Source organism: Dendrobates tinctorius, unplaced genomic scaffold (assembly GCF_039654945.1).
Source record: "Dendrobates tinctorius isolate UK_male_01 unplaced genomic scaffold, ASM3965494v1 ptg000039l, whole genome shotgun sequence".
Taxonomy (NCBI): Eukaryota; Metazoa; Chordata; class Amphibia; order Anura; family Dendrobatidae; genus Dendrobates; species Dendrobates tinctorius.
Genome location: NW_027361707.1, coordinates 20826638 through 20846787, shown reverse-complemented (window position 1 = coordinate 20846787; position 20150 = coordinate 20826638). Strand labels below are relative to the sequence as shown.

At 40.5% G+C, this 20150-nt stretch overlaps 1 protein-coding gene across 2 annotated transcripts in view; it reads right to left on the bottom strand.

The window, feature by feature from the left end:
• SORCS2 (sortilin related VPS10 domain containing receptor 2) overlaps nucleotides 1-20150 on the bottom strand; it is a 1190324-nt gene that overhangs the window by 84617 nt on the left and 1085557 nt on the right. For both annotated transcript variants that reach the window (XM_073574542.1, XM_073574543.1), the window contains exons 10-12: nucleotides 10597-10743; nucleotides 9923-10025; nucleotides 6770-6846 (exon numbers count right to left, since the gene is read on the bottom strand). In XM_073574542.1, coding sequence (XP_073430643.1) covers nucleotides 6770-6846; nucleotides 9923-10025; nucleotides 10597-10743 — 327 coding nt within the window. The remainder of the gene's footprint in view (nucleotides 1-6769; nucleotides 6847-9922; nucleotides 10026-10596; nucleotides 10744-20150) is intronic.

Here is a 20150-nt window from a genome sequence, read left to right as displayed (position 1 = left end):
ATTCTGTCTGAGCCACAGGCAACAAGAATACGTGCCTGAGCTGCATATATTTTCCTTTCATCTACCGGCTAGTGACCATTTGTCTCGGTTGACTAGTCCGAGGCCAGTCCCTGGTGGCTTCCCTCTGCCCACTCCCCTGGACTACAAGGTCTCCCCTTACTTGCGTGTATAGGGGAAGACCTGTCAGTCAAAGGATCGAGGCAGGGAGAACCCTTGCACTTGTTGCCTATAGCAACCAATCAGAGAGCAGCTTATATTTTATCAAAGCATTTTATAAAATGAAAGATGAGCTCTGATTGGTTGCTATGGGCAACATATCCAAGTTTTCCTATTAGACAAGTTTTGATAAATTAGGCCTTTATGTGGGTAAATCCTGCAGACAGGTTCTCTCTTATGTTACATGGAGATAAGATCAATGTAACTTTGGATCACAGTGTGATATGCTAATATAAATATACATAAATATAAGGCTTTGGATCAGATGAATTGTAGATGAGCCGTAATACATCACACGATGCTATTAACATCCAGCTCGACTTGGCAAAAACGGACAGACGCCTATATATTAGCTGAGTAATAATGCACAGCTAGGATATATAGCCGAGCTCCGGCGCAGCAGGACCGTCATATGTATTTACTAGCAAGAAGGTTGAGTCATTAAATAATCGGGATGACAACATATGAAAGTGTCTGGGAGCCAAGGTCACCGCTCTGAATTCTGCAGATGATGAACCGAACGGACTAATATTTGCCTTGGACACAAACCATCTCTATATTTCTCATCATGGCCAAATGCTTTATTGTGCAATTTGAAAAGCAAAGTGGCAGCCTTATAGCATGCCAGCATTATACTGGGGTCCTGCCATACCGGCCTGGCGCTGACCCCATGTATGTGACACTCACTACACAATCCACAGCACATGGCAGCTTTATAGTGTGCCGACATCATATTGGGGTCCTGCCACACCGACCTGTTATGAACTCATTTTTGGCTCCACCAGTTGAGAGTTCCCCTCCTGTTCTCCCTCTGGTGGTGACAGGAGGTAGTGAGGTTGGTTTGAGTGGTAGTTATCTGCCACCTGATGAGGAAGATAACGATTGGATCTCTGGAGTCTCAGACTGGATATAAGACAGCCGACGCCCTATCCTAGTGCTGGTGATTCAGTCTGCTTCTCAGGTCTTGGACTTCAGCTCTCTTCCAGTCTTCTCAAGTTAAGTTTGTTTTTTGCTATTGTTCACACTTGTGCTTGTTGGTCAGCTCAGTTTCTTGTGTGGTCAGCCTGCCCCTGCTGGGGCTATGCTGAATTTCCACTCCTATGTATCAGTATTTGCCAAGCTGCTTTTTGTCCCTTATTGGATTGGCCTCTTTTTGCTCTGTCTCAGAATATTTCAGAGTGCTGATATAGTGGGAGAAATCTAGTGACTTCAGGGTTAATTTTGTTATCAGAAGTGTTGGACAATATTTTTGTAGGTTTTTTTGGCAGATTGCAGACAGTGTCTTTCCTTTCCTGTCCTGTTTAGTTAGACGGGCCCCATCGTTTGCTCAGCCTATTTTCGTTCCTTTGTTTGTATTTTCATCTTGTTTCACCGTCAATACATGTGGGGGGCTGTCTTTCCTTTGGGGTCTGCTCTGGGGCAGTTAGTTTTCCTCTTTTCCTGCTTTAGGCTTATGTAGCTCTCCGGTTGTGACGAGGCGTCTAGGAACATCGTAGGAACGCTCCACGACTACTGCTAGTTGTGCGGTTAAGTTCAGGGATCTGCAATCTGCATAGTTACCAACTTCTCTGGTTTTCTGAGACTTAGCTTGTTGTTTATTTTTTCCTCCTCGGTGACCCATTCATAACAACGGCCTGATACTGACCCCATGTATGTGACACTGACTACACAATCCACAGCACGTGGCAGCCTTATAGCGTGCCGAAATTATACTGGGGTCCTGCCATACCGGCCTGATACTGACCCAATGTATGTGACAATGACTATACAATCCACAGCACGTGGCAGCCTTATAGCGTGCCGAAATTATACTGGGGTCCTGCCATACCGGCCTGATACTGACCCAATGTATGTGACAATGACTACACAATCCACAGCACGTGGCAGCCTTATAGCGTGCCGAAATTATACTGGGGTCCTGCCATACCGGCCTGATACTGACCCAATGTATGTGACAATGACTACACAATCCACAGCACGTGGCAGCCTTATATTATAGTGGCCACTCTGCTTTAACAGCGAGGACTGGAGATGACTCTCACCTCCGATGTTTAGCCAAACTCATTGGCAAATGCAGCAAGTAATCGGTTAGAAGGAAGTCAAGCCTCTCAATTATGGGGTGTCGACTGGTTACAAAGGTCACCGGGGCCTAAAGAAGACCACCTGATCTGCCACGCCACAAGATATGATGGAATTGGGTTGTATCTAAATAGAGGCATCTGTGATCTTTACATACAGTGCTACAAAGTGATGTCCATAAAAGCTGTAAGCTTAATCTTGGTTAGTGTAAAGTCTCTATCTATCTATCTATCTATCCATCTAATATCTATCTATCTATCTAATATCTATCTACCCATTATCTATCTATCTATCTATCTATCTATCTATCCATCTAATATCTATCTATCTATCTAATATCTATCTACCCATTATCTATCTATCTATTATCTATCTAATATCTATCTACCCATTATCTATCTATTATCTATCTATCATCTATCTATCTATCACATATCTACAGTTGTGCTCTAAAGTTTACATACCTCAGCAGAATTTTTGCTTTCTTGGACTTTTTTCAGACTATATGAATGATAACACCAAAACCTTTTCTCCACTCAGTGGTTGGGTGAAGCCATTTATTGTCAAACTACTGTGTTTTCTCTTTTCAAATCATAATGACAACTCAAAACATCCAAATGACCCTGATCAAAAGTTCACATACCCCATTTCTTAATACCGTGTATTGTCCCCTCTAAAATCAATGACAGCTTGAAGTCTTTTATGATAGTTGAGGATGAGGTTCTTTATTTTGTCAGATGGTAAAGCTACCCACTCTTCTTGGCAAAAAGCCTCCAGTTCCTGTAAATTCCTGGGCTCTAGCATGAACTGCGCTCTTGAGATCTCTCCAGAGTGGCTCAATGATATTGAGGTCAGGAGACTGAGATGGCCACTCCAGAACCCTCTGCTGTAGCCAATAACAGGTCAACTTGGCCTTGTGTTTTGAATCATTGTCATGTTGGAACGTCCAAGTAGGTCCCATGCGCAGCGTCTGGGCTGATGATAGCAAATTTGCCTCCAATATTTGCTGAAAATGTTCTACATTCACCTTTCCTTCAACTTTGACCTAGTTTCCTGTGCCTTTGTAGCTCACACATCCCCAAAACATCAGTGATCCACCTCCGTGCTTTACAGTAGGAATGGTGTTCCTTTCATCATAGTCCTTGTTGACCTCTGTCCAAATGTAATGTTTATGCTTGTGTCCAAAAACTTCAATTTTTGCTCCAAATTACCTTGTTCCAGAAGTTTTGAGGCTTGTCTCTGTGCTGTTTTGCATATTGTAGGCGAGATAGTTTGTGGCATTTGCGCAGTAATGGCTTTCTTCTGGCTACTCGACCATGCAGCCCATTTTTCTTCAAGTGCCTCCTTATTGTACATCTTGAAACAGCCACACCACTAGTTTTCAGAGAGTCCTGTATTTCAGCTGATGTTATTTGTGAGTTTTTCTTTGCATCACAAACAATTTTCCTGGCAGTTGTGGACAAAATTTTTGTTGGTCTACCTGACTGTGGTTTTTTTTTACAGAGCCCCTGATTTTCCATTTGTTAATCAAGGTTTGAACACTGCAGACTGGCATTATCAATACCTTGGTTACCTCTTTTTATACCTTTCCTGTTTTATACAGTTCAACTATCTTTTCCCGTTCTTTTGCTTTCCCCATGACTAACAATCCAGAAACGTCAGTGGCTGGGTGAAAGATGCAAGAGTCTGTCTGGATCCCAGAAACTCCCTCAGCTTTTATGCACACACACTGATTACAAGCAAACAGGTTACAGGTGAGAATGATAACTTTAGTAGCCTTTCAAACCCATTTATGTCAACTTCTGTACATGTTTCAGGCTAAAATAACCAGGATATGTGAACTTTTGATCAGGGTCATTTGGATGTTTTGGGTTGCCATTATGATTTAAAATGAGAAAACACAGTAGCCTGACAATAAATGGCTTCACACAACCACCAACCATAAGTAGAGAAAAAGTTTTGCTGTTATCATTCATATTCTCTGAAAAAAGGCCAAGAAAGCAAAAATTCTGCCTGGGTATGTAAACTTTGGAGCAGCTTTAATTTAACCCTCACAACACATAGTGTGCTGGAAGAAAATACTCTGGTTTCACATCACTGATGCCATTATGCGCAGTGACACATATCCCCCCTCATATACCGCACCAGTGACCTTGTCACACTATCTATATTCTATCTATTTATCTATCTCATATCAATCTATTATCTATCTATCTATTGATTATCTATCTGTTATCCATCTATCTATCTCATATCTATCTATCTATCTATCTATCTAGGAATCCCAAAAAAACAGGAGCAGCACACCGTTTTAGAGTGAACAAGAGCAACTTTATTTAGCCCATGATTGCGACGTTTCGGTCCAAAAAGTGAACTTTTCTCAAGCAGTGAGTGGATACAAAGTGCTAAGTATTTATAGGGTGTACATAATTGCAATATTTACCAATAATACAATGAATAAGACAAGAGCTCCCCATCACAGAGTGATGCAAAAAGTGCAAAGTGCCATACAAGTTAATACAAATCCAATAAAGTGCAGTGCAATAATATCATAGTGAAAAGTCACATACAGTGCGCATTATAGCGCTAAATGACAATGAAAGTGCAGGTGTATGATATTAAAATTGATTAGCTCCATGGCTTACCCCATATGACACATAAAAAAAACATGCCAGTTGGCGTCCTGTGGTATCGAATGCGCATGTCAGGAAGAGAAAAGTCAATAGCAAATGAAAAGCGCTTCAATGTGCATGCGCAGTAAGAGTTTAAACATTCCAAGCGCCATCTTCATTATGGGCAAATGTATATCAAGAGAAGACATACCGCGCACGCGCAGTAACAGAACATGATACAGCGCTGTCTTGATAATAAGCAGAGAAGTGTTGCAAATGGGACAAGCAAAAAACCTTGAAAAAGGTTTACATCTTTTTGGACTGAAACGCGCCATGATGGGCTGAATACAACAGCTCTTTTTCACTAAAACCGGTGTGCTGCCCCTGATTTTTGGATATCTATCAATCTATCTACCTGATATCTATCTTACACTACACTAAAATAGTGGATGTATCTTCAGTTTCCGTGGCCACATGGTAGGTGGAGAGTTGTGAAACATTTTGCATTGGGACCCCGTTACGCCTCTGATCTGATATTAGTGGAGGAAGTTCCTCTCTGTATTGATGGTTCCTTCTTAATGTCCAGTGGAACGACTGGTTTCAGGAATGTCAGAATGTCAGACAATCCCATACTGGGCACATAGTTAATCCCCAGCGACGCTCTGCAGATTGCAGCACCTCCGCAGCCGCGACTCTTATATCAAACGCTATTATTCCCATAATGAAATGCATTACAGGCAGCAAAACAAATATAAGGGTAAAGATTAATATTAACAGCTGGAAGCAAAGTGATAGATAAAAACATTTCTTCTCCTTCGCGGGATCCGTCTTTAGTCCTGAAAACTTCATTTCACACAACAGCGGGGCGCGGCATGGAGCTAATTGATTACCTACAATACAATGAATGAAAGGCAACCTATGCCGGTAATGCTGCTGGAAGACGTGAGAGAAGGTCGCACTCCGAGAGGAAAAGTGACAATGAACACCGATTGTAGGAGACTATTCAAATGGGACCGAGACCTTTGATTGAGTATGTATTACCTGCAGTCTGCGCAGAACTTAAATACTCTGCACAGGGCTATCGCTGTGACAACAACGACAGTCTGTTTTGGGGTGTCACATAGACGGAGACCATGTAAGTGAGACTTTGCTGGTCCTTCTCTATGGCCATGAGTCAATGTTTTTGGCCTTTCCATTGGATAAGCATGCTTGCTACATTTGGAAAATTCTCCCTGGTAGAATGGAGAGGACGGCACACGAAACACTGCACCAAATTTTTAAAAGCATAAACCTGCTCCTATTGCAGACTATGCCCCTTCCATTTCCCCGATCTTGCCCCCATCTGGAAAGTGGACTAAGTCTAATGACCGAGCATCACATGCATGAAAACATTCAGCGAGCTCATTCCTGAGAGATTTGCAGACTCTTTTGGGGGTTTGGGAGGTCAACCCTTTTTTACCAGATGACAGCAGGATATTGTAAATTGTGAGGATAAGCAAATTCTTTTTTTCAGGAGCCATCCACATGTGGCCATGTAAGACTATAAACCAGCATTTTTTCATCAGTGGAGATAGCACCCCTAGAAATCTCACTATCAGCAGAAGGGGGTCTTTCCAATGTTCTAGTCATAATAGTGTCTGCGAGATCACACAACCTGCTCATCTTCTGTATTTTTCAATGATTCTATATCTAATACACATTAGCTTCAAGTCATCATTTTGTTTTTGCCTTTTTTTTCTGGCGTAAAATTGGCTCTCATAGTGGCACATGGAAGGCAGAAACCATGTTACAGACTTTACATTGGGACTTCTGTGAGTACAGTCAATATCCTCACACACCAAGAGAAGGGAGGACTACGTTACCTGTCTCCAGGTCTTCCCACAGTCTGACGTTATGTACATTTCCTCCTTGTACTCCACCAATTGTGAGCCCAGGTTACCTACATTTTAATAAAAAGACAATAATACGAAGAAGGTCATTATTTTACTTTGGTGGTGATACAGTAGTTTTCACTTCTTCAGTGTAAATAGCATCCAGCCCCAGGGGTTTAAAAACTTTACTTCTTGGGTAAGAAAAAAATGACATATTCATCTACCAAACCCCTTCTTTTCGCGCTGTGTTCACTGACAAAGAACATCATGTAACCGATCACAGCAACCAATCTGCAGCTACCGATTGACTACAGCCTTAACTTTATGTCCGAGCCAGAAGATAGGAATAGAAGACTTTTTCTTCCAGCTTAGAATGAGTGACTGAAATAAACAGTCTTCTATTTCTCTCTTCCAGCTCAGACAAAACATCAAGGCTGCAATCAATGAGTAGCTGCTGGTTGTAAACTATTTAACCCCTTCAGATGGATTGTAGCGTGGGACATGACTGTATGGCAGATAGGTATGGGATAGTGTTGCTTTTTTATTTGGGATTTTTTACAGGAGAACAAGAGCTTCAATTGGATTGGGAGTTTAATAAAGATGGCAAAAATGTGTGCTTAATCATTTCATTAAAAGTCTTTATTCTTAATGTGTGTGTGTTTTTTTTAATCCTTTCATACTAGTGGATTAATAATGGATAGGTGTCTTATCGACACCTCTCCATTATTACCCAGGCTTCATGTCACCTTACAATAGCAGGGTGACATTAACCCCTTATTACCCCATATGCCACCTGCTACAGGGCAATGGGAAGAGAGAGGGTAAGTGCAGGAATTGGCGTATCTTACAGATGCGCCTTTTTGGGAGTGGCTGGGGGCATGGTCCCTCTCTAGGCTATTAATATCTGCCCTCAGTCACTGGCTTTCCCTCTCTTGGGGAGAAAATTGCGGGTGAGCCCACGCCAGTTTTTTCAGTGATTTAATTCTATAATTTAACACCTACAGCTGCAAAATTTTACACACACACACTACTAACATTATTAGTGAGGGACATATAAAAATCTAACGGATATGCAATGGTTTACTGTATGTAAACCATGTCTCATATCCTGTTGGATTTTGTAATGATTTTACAGAAGCCGACAATTGAATTATCGGCTATTCTGCTATCTAGCTCTGTATGAAATCTAAATATATATATATATACACACTATATATATATATATATATATATATATATATATATATATAGAATGTATATACTGTATGTTTTCACGAATATTTGAGGCTATTGACCCATTATATGTCCATTTTTTAAGCCGGTGAGAAAATCTCGCAGTATGGATGCCATGCGGATGTCACACAGATGCCACACGGATGCTTAGATGTGAGAAAATCGCATCCTCGCATTGCACACGGATAACATACAGATCACTGTTCAGGGAACATTTCAGCGATTCTCGGCCCTATAAAACGGACGGATTTTTTATATGTTGTGTGCGACTCCAGCCTAACACTGAATTTCAGACCAGCCACAAAATCACCTGCTTACATCATTTCAGTGTTCTTCTCATTAGCTCAGGAGAAAGTGTTAACGAGGACAAGGCAGCTGATAATATTCTGATTGAATTATAAAAGCAGAATAGTTCTTATAAAAGCGGACTGCAGCTTAAAATCACTGTCTTTTCTTACTAACCATTTTCCTCCAAGGAAAAAAGTGCAGTCTACATCACTTTGCACCAAAATGGCTTTACAGACAAGAATATTGCTGTTTGTAAGATTGGCCTTAAATCAACCATTTAGAAGATCACCAAGAACTTTAAACAGAGGTTCAATTTCTGGGAAAAAAAAAGACTTCAGCGCCCCCAAGAAAGTCCAGAAAGTATCAGGACACCTCCTAAAGAGGATTCATTTATAAAATCGGTTCAACAGCAGTGCAGAGCTTGCTCAAAAATTGTAGCAGCAGGTGTCATTGCAGCTGCACACACAGTGAGGTGAAGACTTTTGGAGGTTGGCCTTATGTCAAAAAAGGGCAGCAAAGCCACTTCTCTCAAAGAAAAAAAATCAAGGACTGACATTCTGCAGTTAGGTTAGGGTTTGAACTGCAGAGGATTACGATAAAGTAATTTTCTCCGATAAAATCTCTTTCAAACTGTTTGGAACATCTGGAAGAATGATTGTCCAGAGAAGAAAAGGTGAATGCTACCATGAGTCCTATGTCATGCGAACAGTAAAGCATCTTGAGACCATTCATGTGTGGGGTTTCATCCATGGATGGGGCTCACTCACAATTTTGCCTAAGACACTGCCATTAATAAAGAATGGGATTTAAACATCCTCCAAGAGCAACTTCTCCCAATGATCCAGGAGCAATTTGGCGATGATGCTTTTTCCAGCATGAGGGAAACCATGTCACAAGGCATAGGTGATAACTAAGTGGCTCAATGAATAAAACAATTACATTTTGGGTTCATGATCACACAACTGTACAGATCTCAATTTCGACTTAAAACCTGTTTTGAATCTTCAAAAAATAGGAGGACAAGCAAAACCATGGAGATTGTGATAATCTCCAAGCAAAGATTAGACAAGATTGGGTGGTCATCAGTCAGGATTTGGCCCAGAAGCGGATATCCAGCTCTCAGGGGGGTGAAACAGCAAACTTTGTGAAAAACAAAATTTGTGTGAATCCCAAAACTTTTGGCCATGATTGTACATGTAGATCTATGGGGACCTAGTTATATGAGTTGGAGAGGTAGCTGCTGAGGCAGGGTAATAGTGTCTGACTGGGGAAAAACTCTCTGCTACTTAAGAATTGACCAGTATTATAAATGGCACATGGACCATGCTCCAAATTTAGCATTAGGCACCAGTTGGAGATGGTTTAATAACTTATGTTGAAATCCCTACCTGAAAGGTTCGAAACAATAAGGTTCGTAATCTGACATATAAAGTATGCAAATAAAGATCTATGTAAAATACACCAAAAGGTTCTAGAACTTCCTTAAAAATGTCAATGTGACTTCAAGAAGAGAAGGAAGTTTTTCAAGCGTTTCCCCATTGATGTCTCCCACATGAAAAGCTTCTTTCTACAACTCTTCTAACACACAGAAAAATCAGATAAAAAGTAATATAAAAGACCTACCAGCTCCCATAATCAGGCCTGGGGCTGTGTCCTTGGTATGGACGGTTCCTGATACATAAGGATTATCTGCCCAGCGAAGATGAAGGTGAAGGTGGCATTCAGGCTTTCAGGATGGAAGAGAGATCAAAACACAGATAATTATTCCATTAAACATAGTTCATTGCAGTAGTTTGAGTTCAGGGAGAATAAAAAGTAAAACTTCTATATCATAACATAAAATTAATATAGATACTTTTTATAACTTTTTTCCAGCCTCACTACCCACTTAACAGTGACTTCTGGGATACCTTTCGTATTAAATATTGTGTAGAAAAATGTATCTGCCTCCATAGCATCCCCAAAGAATAAAGATTATTCTAACCCCAAGATGAAAAATCTGACACTATACCTCGACATGCCGGTATGCTATTGAAACCCTGGATGTGCTGTTATTCACATCACAACCACTGAGAAGCCATATATAGATACATATAGTATAATCATCTCCCGACAGAGTATCACAAACAAATCACAAAAATATGTTCTTAACATTAAAGCAGCTGTTCCGTCTAGACACTGGTATAAGTATACAAAATCCTGTAAAGTTTGTCATCCGGAACTACAGAACGATTCTAATATTAGCTGAGCGAGTTACATAATGACATACCGGCACAGCAGATTTTATTAAAACTTACCGGTTTGCAGTTGGTTTGCTTTCCCGTCATGTCGACACTCGGCGGGGTCAGATAATCCCAATCGCGGCCTTTGTTATAAGTGATCAGTGTCGTAACTTTACCCTCTATTTTTTGATTGGCCAGAAATACGCCTTTCACTCCTTTGACCTTTAAAATAGAAATAAGTAAAAGAGGTATTTTTCAATTAAAAACATTACGACTTGTATCATTTGTTCTCTCTCCTTTCCCTGAACTACATCGTTTGTGACGTTGTTTATAACACGTGACCATCGGGATGTGCTGCAGTAACAGGATGCAGCGCCACCTGGCAATAGAAAGTTGAAAAAAAGACACAGGTCCTTCAAGTTCAACCTTTCTCCACCAATTATACATTCTCTAACGTTAGATTCAGTGTCAGACTGAAGAGCATTGGGCCCAAACTTTCTCCCCACTGAAGAGCCCCATAGCAACTGCAAGGTTTGAACTATGAACTCTCCTGAAGGAGAAGCCAGGGCCCACCGGAGGATTCTCTGGTTGTCTGGTGGGCCGGTCCAACCCTAGACTTAGATTATTAATAACCCACAGTGCAATTTGTTTGGAGGAAATCATCCAGCCTTTTTATAAATACAGTTACTACCCCCCTTGTGATAGAGCGTTCCACAGACTGCTCTAACTGTAAAGAACCCTTTCTTATTTAGCTGCCTTCCCTCCACTTCTAGTGAGTGCCCCCTGGTCCTTATTATGGTCCTTGGAAGGAATGCACCAGTCCTTTGTACGGACTATGCATGTATTTATACATGTAAATGAAATTCCTTCTGAAGCATCTTTTTCCATACCTAAACAAGCCCAACTTTTCCAATCTCTCCTCATATGAGAGGTCTCCATCCCTTGTAATAATCTAGTTACAGCCTGTGAACTGACTCTAACTTCTGGATATTTGTAAAAGGGGTAACAATTCGTTGGGATCTCAGGATTTTCTCTCTCATTTTACACACCCTAAAATCTTGTTTGCTTGTGCAGCTGCTGCCTGACATTGAGTACCGCCGCTTATCTTACTTGTAACCAGAATATCCACGTTCATGTCTGCATAGTGTATCTGCCGCGATAGATTACTGTGGCCACTGCGCGTTACTCCGCATTTATTTCTCATGTCTGCTACAACAGTTGTGGGGGGAGGATGCTTACTAGTCGCTATCTGTAATGCTGTCCTCTGGAGTGATTTACTGTACGAATTGTGACTGTATCATGGGAAATATTAGGGGGTATGCAGAAAAATAATAAAATCAAGTGTTATTGCACTTCCAAAATTAATTCAAAACGATAACAAATTCTAAAAACTGTCAAATGTTAGGAATTATTTTGGAAAATACATTTTCAAATGATATTAACTCTAAGTTACCCTTAATAGGTCAAAAATATTGTACTAGTTAATTAATTAAGATATACAGTATGTAAGGATGAAGCCTTTTTTCTTTCTCAATTCCTATTTACAGAATTAGTTAAAGACAGAAAAGGAGCCCCTTTTTTATACCATTTTGATGAGTCTGACGCAATAAACGTAAGCGGATACCGCAAGACAAAAAAGTGCCTTAAAAAACCCCAGCAGATGATGAATCGGGGGGCCTCTCTCTGCACAGAGGATTTGGAGCCCTTCAATTGGAAAATATTGTTTTAACTGCCATAAAGGTAAAATAATATATTCATCACCATAGAATGTTTGAAGTAAAACAATATGCTGCTAGAAAGTGGCCAATAATGTCTAAATAGTGATTGTCTTTTCCAAAAACATTGCATAAATCAATAGTATGGATGTAAATAAGAAACTTTGTAATATGTCTTATCAGAGAAATATTATTCTTTCTCCACCTATGATCCCCTTCTCCTCACCCTGCCTCCTGAACTCATAAACCCTTTAAAATAGATAAAATACGTTTTACTCAAAATAAGACTGACTACCATCTCACTGAGGGATCAGATTACAGTTTTCTATTGAAAGCTATGTAGAGGGGAGATGGGAGAAGCAAAGGAAGAGGGAACGACAGAGAGACGCACTAGGCGTGCCGCTTTCTAGTAAGTGTTTTGTTTTACCCCAGATCTAGATTTACACCTACACTTAACTGCTCAGCCAGGCTATATAATGTCCTTCATTCTGCTTCCGGCTTTGAACATGTGCTACATGGAGAGCAGGGATCTCTCATTTCAGCATGTACTGTGTATAAGATAATATTATAGCAGATACTCTCCACCCACTAGCTCAAAGACAACTGGAAATTCGAGAGAGAGAAATTGCAAAGGGGAAACTTGGCGAAAAATCCCAGATACAAGTCCTATATAATGGCCAGAACCACTATTATTCCTCATGTGCTCACACATGACAGCTTATTCTGAAAAGTCACCTGAACCCATTCAGGCATCTAGCACTTCCTATACTTCCTGTGGAGTAATGAGTCAGAATCTAGATAAGCCGTGATCTGCAAAAGCATTGATGTCATCCACAAGCATGCAACTCTTCTTAGCGGCAGCTGATTGTATATTCACAGCAGTTGGTTGTTTCCTACTTTTATTTATATGTAAATAATCTGCACAATGATTCTTTATTACCATACCACCCCACAATGCGCCTTTAAATGTTTTACAATATACACTATGGGGAAGGTTTTCTAAATGTAAAAAGCCAACATTTTTCATATAAATATCCAAGTTCTTCACGTCAGGCACTAGAAGTGAAATTATAGTTTATTTTCCCAACAATCGCAGGAGCTTAAAGCTCTGGGAGACAAAGATTTAAGGCAAAATTTCTTTGTCCAAGCAGTAAAATATATGTTACAGCATCCAAGTGTGAAAATGGAAAAATATGTTCACCTGAAAAGCTCTTGAAATGTACACTATAGGTGGATGGAGATTTATGTGCTGGGGTACAGTTCTTTATAAATCATTAAATGTATAACTCTTACAAGAATACAAATAACAAAAAGCCCCTAAAGGTATTCATATAAGGTTAAATCCATACGAAATGGAATAATGGAATCACAATGGAATACCAAAATAGTTTTGCAACACATCTACAGGAAAATACGCCAGGCAAATTTGTACCAAATTACATCAACTTTCTTGCAAATTTGTGTGTTGAAAAAGCTTATCTACTAAAACTGGAAAAACAATATACTCACCTTATCAATCCCGTGCTGATCCAGTATCAATGCTTACCCCTGGTCCCACCAGATTTAGCAGAGGAAACAACCCTATACATTAAATGTACAGTTGTGTTCAAAAGTTTACATACCCCTACAAAATTGTCATTTTGGAACATTCAAGTACGCCCCATGCGCAGCTGCCGGGCTGATGATTGCACATTTGCCTTCAGTATTTGCTAATAATGTCCTGCATTCATCTTTCCATCAACTCTGACCAAGTTTCCTGTGCCTTTGTAGCTCACACATCTACAAAACATCAGCGATCCACCTCCGTGCTTTACAGTAGGAATGGTGTTCCTTTCATCATAGGTCTTGTTGACCTCTCTCCAAATGTAATGTTTATGGTTGTGGCCAAAAACTTCAATGTAGGTCTCATCACTCCATATTACCTTGTTCCAGAAGTTTTGAGGCTTGTCTCTGTGCTGTTTCGCATATTGTAGGCAAGATATTTTGTGGCACTTGCGCAGTAATGGCTTTCTTCTGGCAACTCGACCATGCAGTACATTTTTCTTCAAGTGCCTTCTTATTGTGCATCTTGAAACAGCTACACTGCTAGTTTTCAGAGAGTTCAGTATTTCTGCTGATGTTGTTTGTGGGTTTTTTTGCATCCCAAACAATTTTCCTGGCAGTTGTGGACAACATTTTTGTTGGTCTACCTGACCGTGGTTTTGTTTTTACAGAGCCCTGAATTTTCCATTTGTTAATCACAGTTTGAACGCTGCTGACTGTCATTATCAATTCCTTGGATATCTATTTGTATCCCTTTCCTGTTTTATACAGTTCAACAACCTTTTCCCGTAGATTCGTTGACAATTTTTTTGCTTCCCCCGTGACTCACAATCCAGAAACATCAGTGGCTGGATGAAAGATGCAAGAGTCTGTCTGGATCCCAGAAACTCACTCAGCTTTTATGCCCACACTGATTACAAGCAAACAGGTCACAGGTGAGGATGATACCTTTAGTAGGATTCAAACCCATTTGTGACAACTTCTGTGCGTGTTGTCAGGCCAAAAATACAAGGGTATGTAAAGTTTTGATCAGGGTCATTTGGATGTTTTCGGCTGTCATTATGATTTAAAAAGAGAAAACACAGTAGTTTGACAATAAATGGCTTCACCCAACCACTAACCATGAGTGGAGAAAAAGTTGTGGTGTTATCATTCATATTCTGTGAAAAAAGGCCATGAAAGCAAAAATTTTGCCAAGGTATATAAACTTTTGAGCACAACTGTATTATATCTCCCAAATGTCCCAAATCCACAGGGCATTCCTGCAAGGTCAGGGCTCCAGTATCTGCAGCAAGACAATGTCTCCACCAATCCGTGGGAGTGCAGGCTCAGACACAGTTGTGATCATTCAGTCCTTTCCACACTCAATCTGAAGGGGGAGGCAGGAACCTATGCACCTGTGTAAAACATTACAAACATACATAGCTAATCTGTTTTTCTTGAAGGTTAGTATTCTCCAGGATTACAACTCACAACGTCTTGCATGGCAGGCAGCAATTTTAGTTATGAGCCTCAATCTGAACTGCTAAGTATAGGAGAATTTTCCCTGCTTCAATTTCTAAATGATGTTCTTTTTTATAGCTTCTATGTACTAGCACATAGCGATATATACAATTGTACTGTATCAGTACATTTCTAAATACTAAATATATATTTTTATATTTCAATATGTTTTGTCTAAAAATTTCCAGTGTTTTTTTTTAAGCTCAATACATATATACCATGTATATACTGTGTGTGTATATGTAGACTTGTGTCACGTTGCAGCCATCATATGGATAAATCCAAAAATCATCTATGGAGGCTGCGATCCAGAGACCGCCATGGGCCCAGGTAAATATAATCATGGTTGTGAAAAGGAATTAGTAAGGTTTGTACACTGCTACACCTTAGCTTCTGCCTGTAATGTAACTGAGACTTTAGCATGAGGACTGTTCTGTCTCTGACATTTAATTCAGAATCCCTGATTATCTGCTTGTTGAATGTTTTCAGTATTTTCTGGCTCCATCTAGTGACCAAAGTCATAACAGCAGTGTTATTGTGTGTTTTACTTTCATTTTCCTATTTCCCTCCATTTCCAGTGCATTCTGGTAAAGTTGCAATGCACCCTGGCAAGCTTTGCAAAGGATTATGGTTAGTCCAGCCCCCATTTTCCCTCCAGTTCTCCATTTTCCCTCAGCCTGCATCCTGAAAGCATCTCATTTCTCTTCTCTCCTTGTGACAGCATCCCTGGTATGTAATTACGCTTCCTGTATCTGATTTCTGTCCCATGTTAGCCTGCCTAGTTAGTTTTCCCCTGCTCAGCTAGTAGTGCAGATGTTGATTCCTAATGTATTATTTATGATATGTATCCCTGATGTACCCTGTATTGACTCAATGTATATATATGTTTTTGTTTGTAGTTTCACCGCACCAATATACCATCATGTTCAATAAAGCACAGATTCATCTACAGTCTCCTTATTGGACCCCGGTATAGCGGTTTAACTGCCTGTATAAGCTACATGAATTTTGCTTCATTTAGTGAGGACAGAACAAGGACACAGCATGTTACAATATCATATCATAATTACATCCAAAAAAGACAAAATATTAGAAAGCGGTCATATTAGCTCTGGCACCATCACTTCATTCGATCATTGCTGCCTCTGGAGCTGTATGGAGGAATACTGAGTACTTATGACATATAAAAGCACTCAATAGAAAGAGCATAAAATGCCTGGAAGAAAAGTTCACATACCGACTTCCACACTGGTCAAGCCATGCCAAAATATGTTGGCTATACCCAAAGAGGGGTTAACCGCAACTACTTGTCTGGTACACAACCATGTAAGCAATGTAACCTCTGATTATTGAGGCTTGTCCCTTTAGTCTTTTCTATAGGATACCATTACTTGTCCACCTTAGAAGATCCATTTTTTTGATCCCACCAGAAGCGAATGCTTTTAGACCATCACCCACTGGTTTAGTTAGTAAGCCTTCAGCTTTTCCATTCTCTAGCGAGGTTCCTGAAAACAGCTTTATCTGTCTTGCCTCCCTTCTTTCACTTAGTTTGAATCATGGGAGAAGTGTTTTTGTATTTTTGTTTTACCTTCTAGTTGCATTTGGCCTATATTCTTGGTTTAAAAAAATAGTGAAGGTTGAGCTTGGATGGGCAACCTGTCCATTGAGATCAAGAAGATGCCCTATAAAGTTTATATATCATTAATTCTGCGGTGACCGACCCACATCCAACAATCTTTTCCTGCCAAGGTTATTTCATATATTAAAAATAAAATGCTTCTCAGCAATCTTGGGCGTTACTGTACTTCTGCCCACATTTTTAGATCTGCCATTAAAAATAAGAACTTTGATAGATTTATATGTCTGTTACTTGCATGCAGTTCGTGGGAACATTCTTGGATATGTCTGCTGAAGTTCGGCAGGGTTATTAAGTTTAGTATCTTCTCCACCTGGCAGAAGACAATATAAAAAGTGGAAAATAAACAGACTATCACTTTTTCTATCCTTTTGAATTTTTTTGGGTATGTATGTTCATAGCAAATTGAAGCTGGAACTCATTAAGTGTTGATGGTCTACGTTGTGCATTGTCAGCATGTACATCCTCTGCTCTAGGTTATCCCTGTGCAAGGCATGAGATCACAACAGGAAAGGTCTGGCATGCATCCACGTACTAAAACATGTTTTTTTTCATCAATTTGTGGCTTTGGAATAAAAAAAAAAAAAAAATGAGAAAAGCAGGATTTTGATTATTTCGAAAATTAATGACCGCCTCTCATGGAAGTCTGGCACCGAATGGGAACCTCACTGCTTCCACGGAGGAAAAAATAATCAACTATGATTTAAGGCTTCTTACAGTGAAATATCTTTGGCTACTCCTGTTCGAGATGTTGCTTCAAGTGGAAAAATGAATTCCTAAAGGGAGGACGAGAGACACATTTATGGTTTTGTTCTCACCAGGCTTTTGAGAAAGTGGAAGAATGGCTTAAGGAGATTTACAAAAAATTTCTATCAACGGTATGATTTATAGGTTATATTGATGGGATGCAGTAATGTTTATAACATACTTTATGACCTTTTATACTAAAAGATGACAAAGTGAGCTTTTATGACACGGCCACTTTCTCTCACAAGATCAGTATACTCTTCTCCTGCTATATAGACAGTTTAGTGACCTTCTGGCACTTGTATGGCGCTAGGTTAGATCCACGTGGAAAGTGACTTCATTTTGTTTGACTGTAGAACAAACTCATATCTTGTTACTCCCTGTTTATAACATGGTAATTTCCAGTGTCGTGATTCCTTGTATTTAGCAGAGGAAGCTACCCTACTCATAAAATCTATTATGTCTCCCAAAGTCCCAGATTCAGCGGGATAGACCAACAAGGTCAGGGTTTTGTCGCACCTTAGCAGTATCCACAGCAAGGCAATGTCATCACGTCTCCTGAATGTGTAGGCTCAGACACAGCTGTGATCATTTAGTTCCTTCACCCTCAAACTTTTGGGAAGCAGGCACCTATGTAGCTGTGTACAACATTACAAGCATACACGGATTCTTTGCTTTTCTTGAACGCTAGTCTTCAGGGATTACAACTCACAACCTCTTGCATGACAGGCAGCAACTTTAGCTGTGAGCCACAAACTGTATCACTCAGCATAGGAGAATTTTCTCTGCTTCAATCTTTAAATTAAGTTATTTTTCTATATAGGTACATTGTTCTGGTACATAGAGATACATGTGTATATATCATGACATTTGTAAATATTAAATATATATTTTTATATTTCAAGATTTTTAAAAAAATTCCACTGTTTTTTAGACCAATGAGAAAATGTTTTTTGAGACAGTGTTTATAAACACACTATGTAAATATATATATATATATATATATATATACACATACATACATACATACACACACATGTGGTACTCGCAGGTACGCAGGATGCAGTGACGAGCCCGAGACAGAGCAAAGGTTAAACTTGGCTTTTATATATGTAAAGAGGAAAGCTAACAACGGTTTTTCCACGTAGGGAATCCAGACACAAATATATGGAGCGGGGCAGTGACGGCCGCGGGTCTCGCGGTACAGGCCGCAGCCGCGGCATGGAGCAGGGCAGTGGCGGCTGTGGGTCTCACTGGATAGGCCACGGGTCTCGCTGGGTCTCCTCCTCGTGCTGCTCCGCACCGTACTCTCTCCTGGTCAGGTGAGCCTCTCTCTGCTTGGTCTGGAAAACGCCGACTCACTCCCGTTCTGGCACGCCACTTAAGCTCCTCCCTCCAGTCTCTTGTCTCCAACATCTCTCCCCGCCGAGTCCTCTCGGCTGGTCTCCACCTCTCGTTTTGTAGTTGCCCCGCCCCCTTTCTTTGGCCCGCCCCAACGTTTCCTGATCGACTGTAGGTCCTGGCCTGCTATTCTTTCCCCCGGGAACGTATCTTCTGGGAACCTGGGTGACAGCCCCCGTAGTTCCGGCCCAGACACATGGCAGGCCCTTTTTCCGGGGCTCTCTCCCCTACACACACACAGTACATACTGTACACTACTCACAAAATGTGACCCACCATTGCTAAACTTTTGAATACACACATTCAACTGTTCAATGTTTCAGTAATTTTTGCACAACTTGCTGTTCTCTAACAAGGAGCTTAATGGCAAAATTCACAAAAGGTGTTTGATCCACAAATTGCCCAATATATTTTGGGATAAAATTAGAATTGGTATTAACCAGTCCTCCACATCATGTTCACATTTTGACATCATGAGACCAAAACAATGCCTAACAATTTATCATCAGTACTTTGCCACTGTGAGGCTAAAAGAAGAATGTTCTCAGAAGGAAGAGGTCACTGAGCTTAAACAGTTACAGTCATCAGCAGGATGCAACAGAGATACAGAGAGACTGTGTGGCGCCCTACGTCTTTACCGCCACAAAAGGGTTAATATGTACTGTTTTGTATGTGTTTTGTAAGCAATGGGAGTTATGCTTACTCTGCTAGAGACCACAACACACATACACAATTTATCTCACTCCCTTACACTGAAGCTTAGAGCTTTGCAGACATACCCTAACTGGGAGGGGGAGGAGTAGAGTTGTTGTTTTCTGTGAAGAAGAAGGTGGAGGAAGATGGAGAACGCTCCTGGAAGCCATGACATGTGCTCCCTCCAGGAGCAAAGCTTAGAAGAATCAGGGAATCAGCCCCTAGACCATCCTTGCTTTCAGAGCAGGGTGGTAAGCTGAGAGATTGTGAGGGTTTATACACCAACAGCAGAGTGTTTCCTCCCAGCAAGACTGCAGCAAACTAGGATCAGAGAAGGATTGTGCAAGAAGGAACTTGAGCTTCACACAGGATCCAAGCTGCAAGTTGCCAGA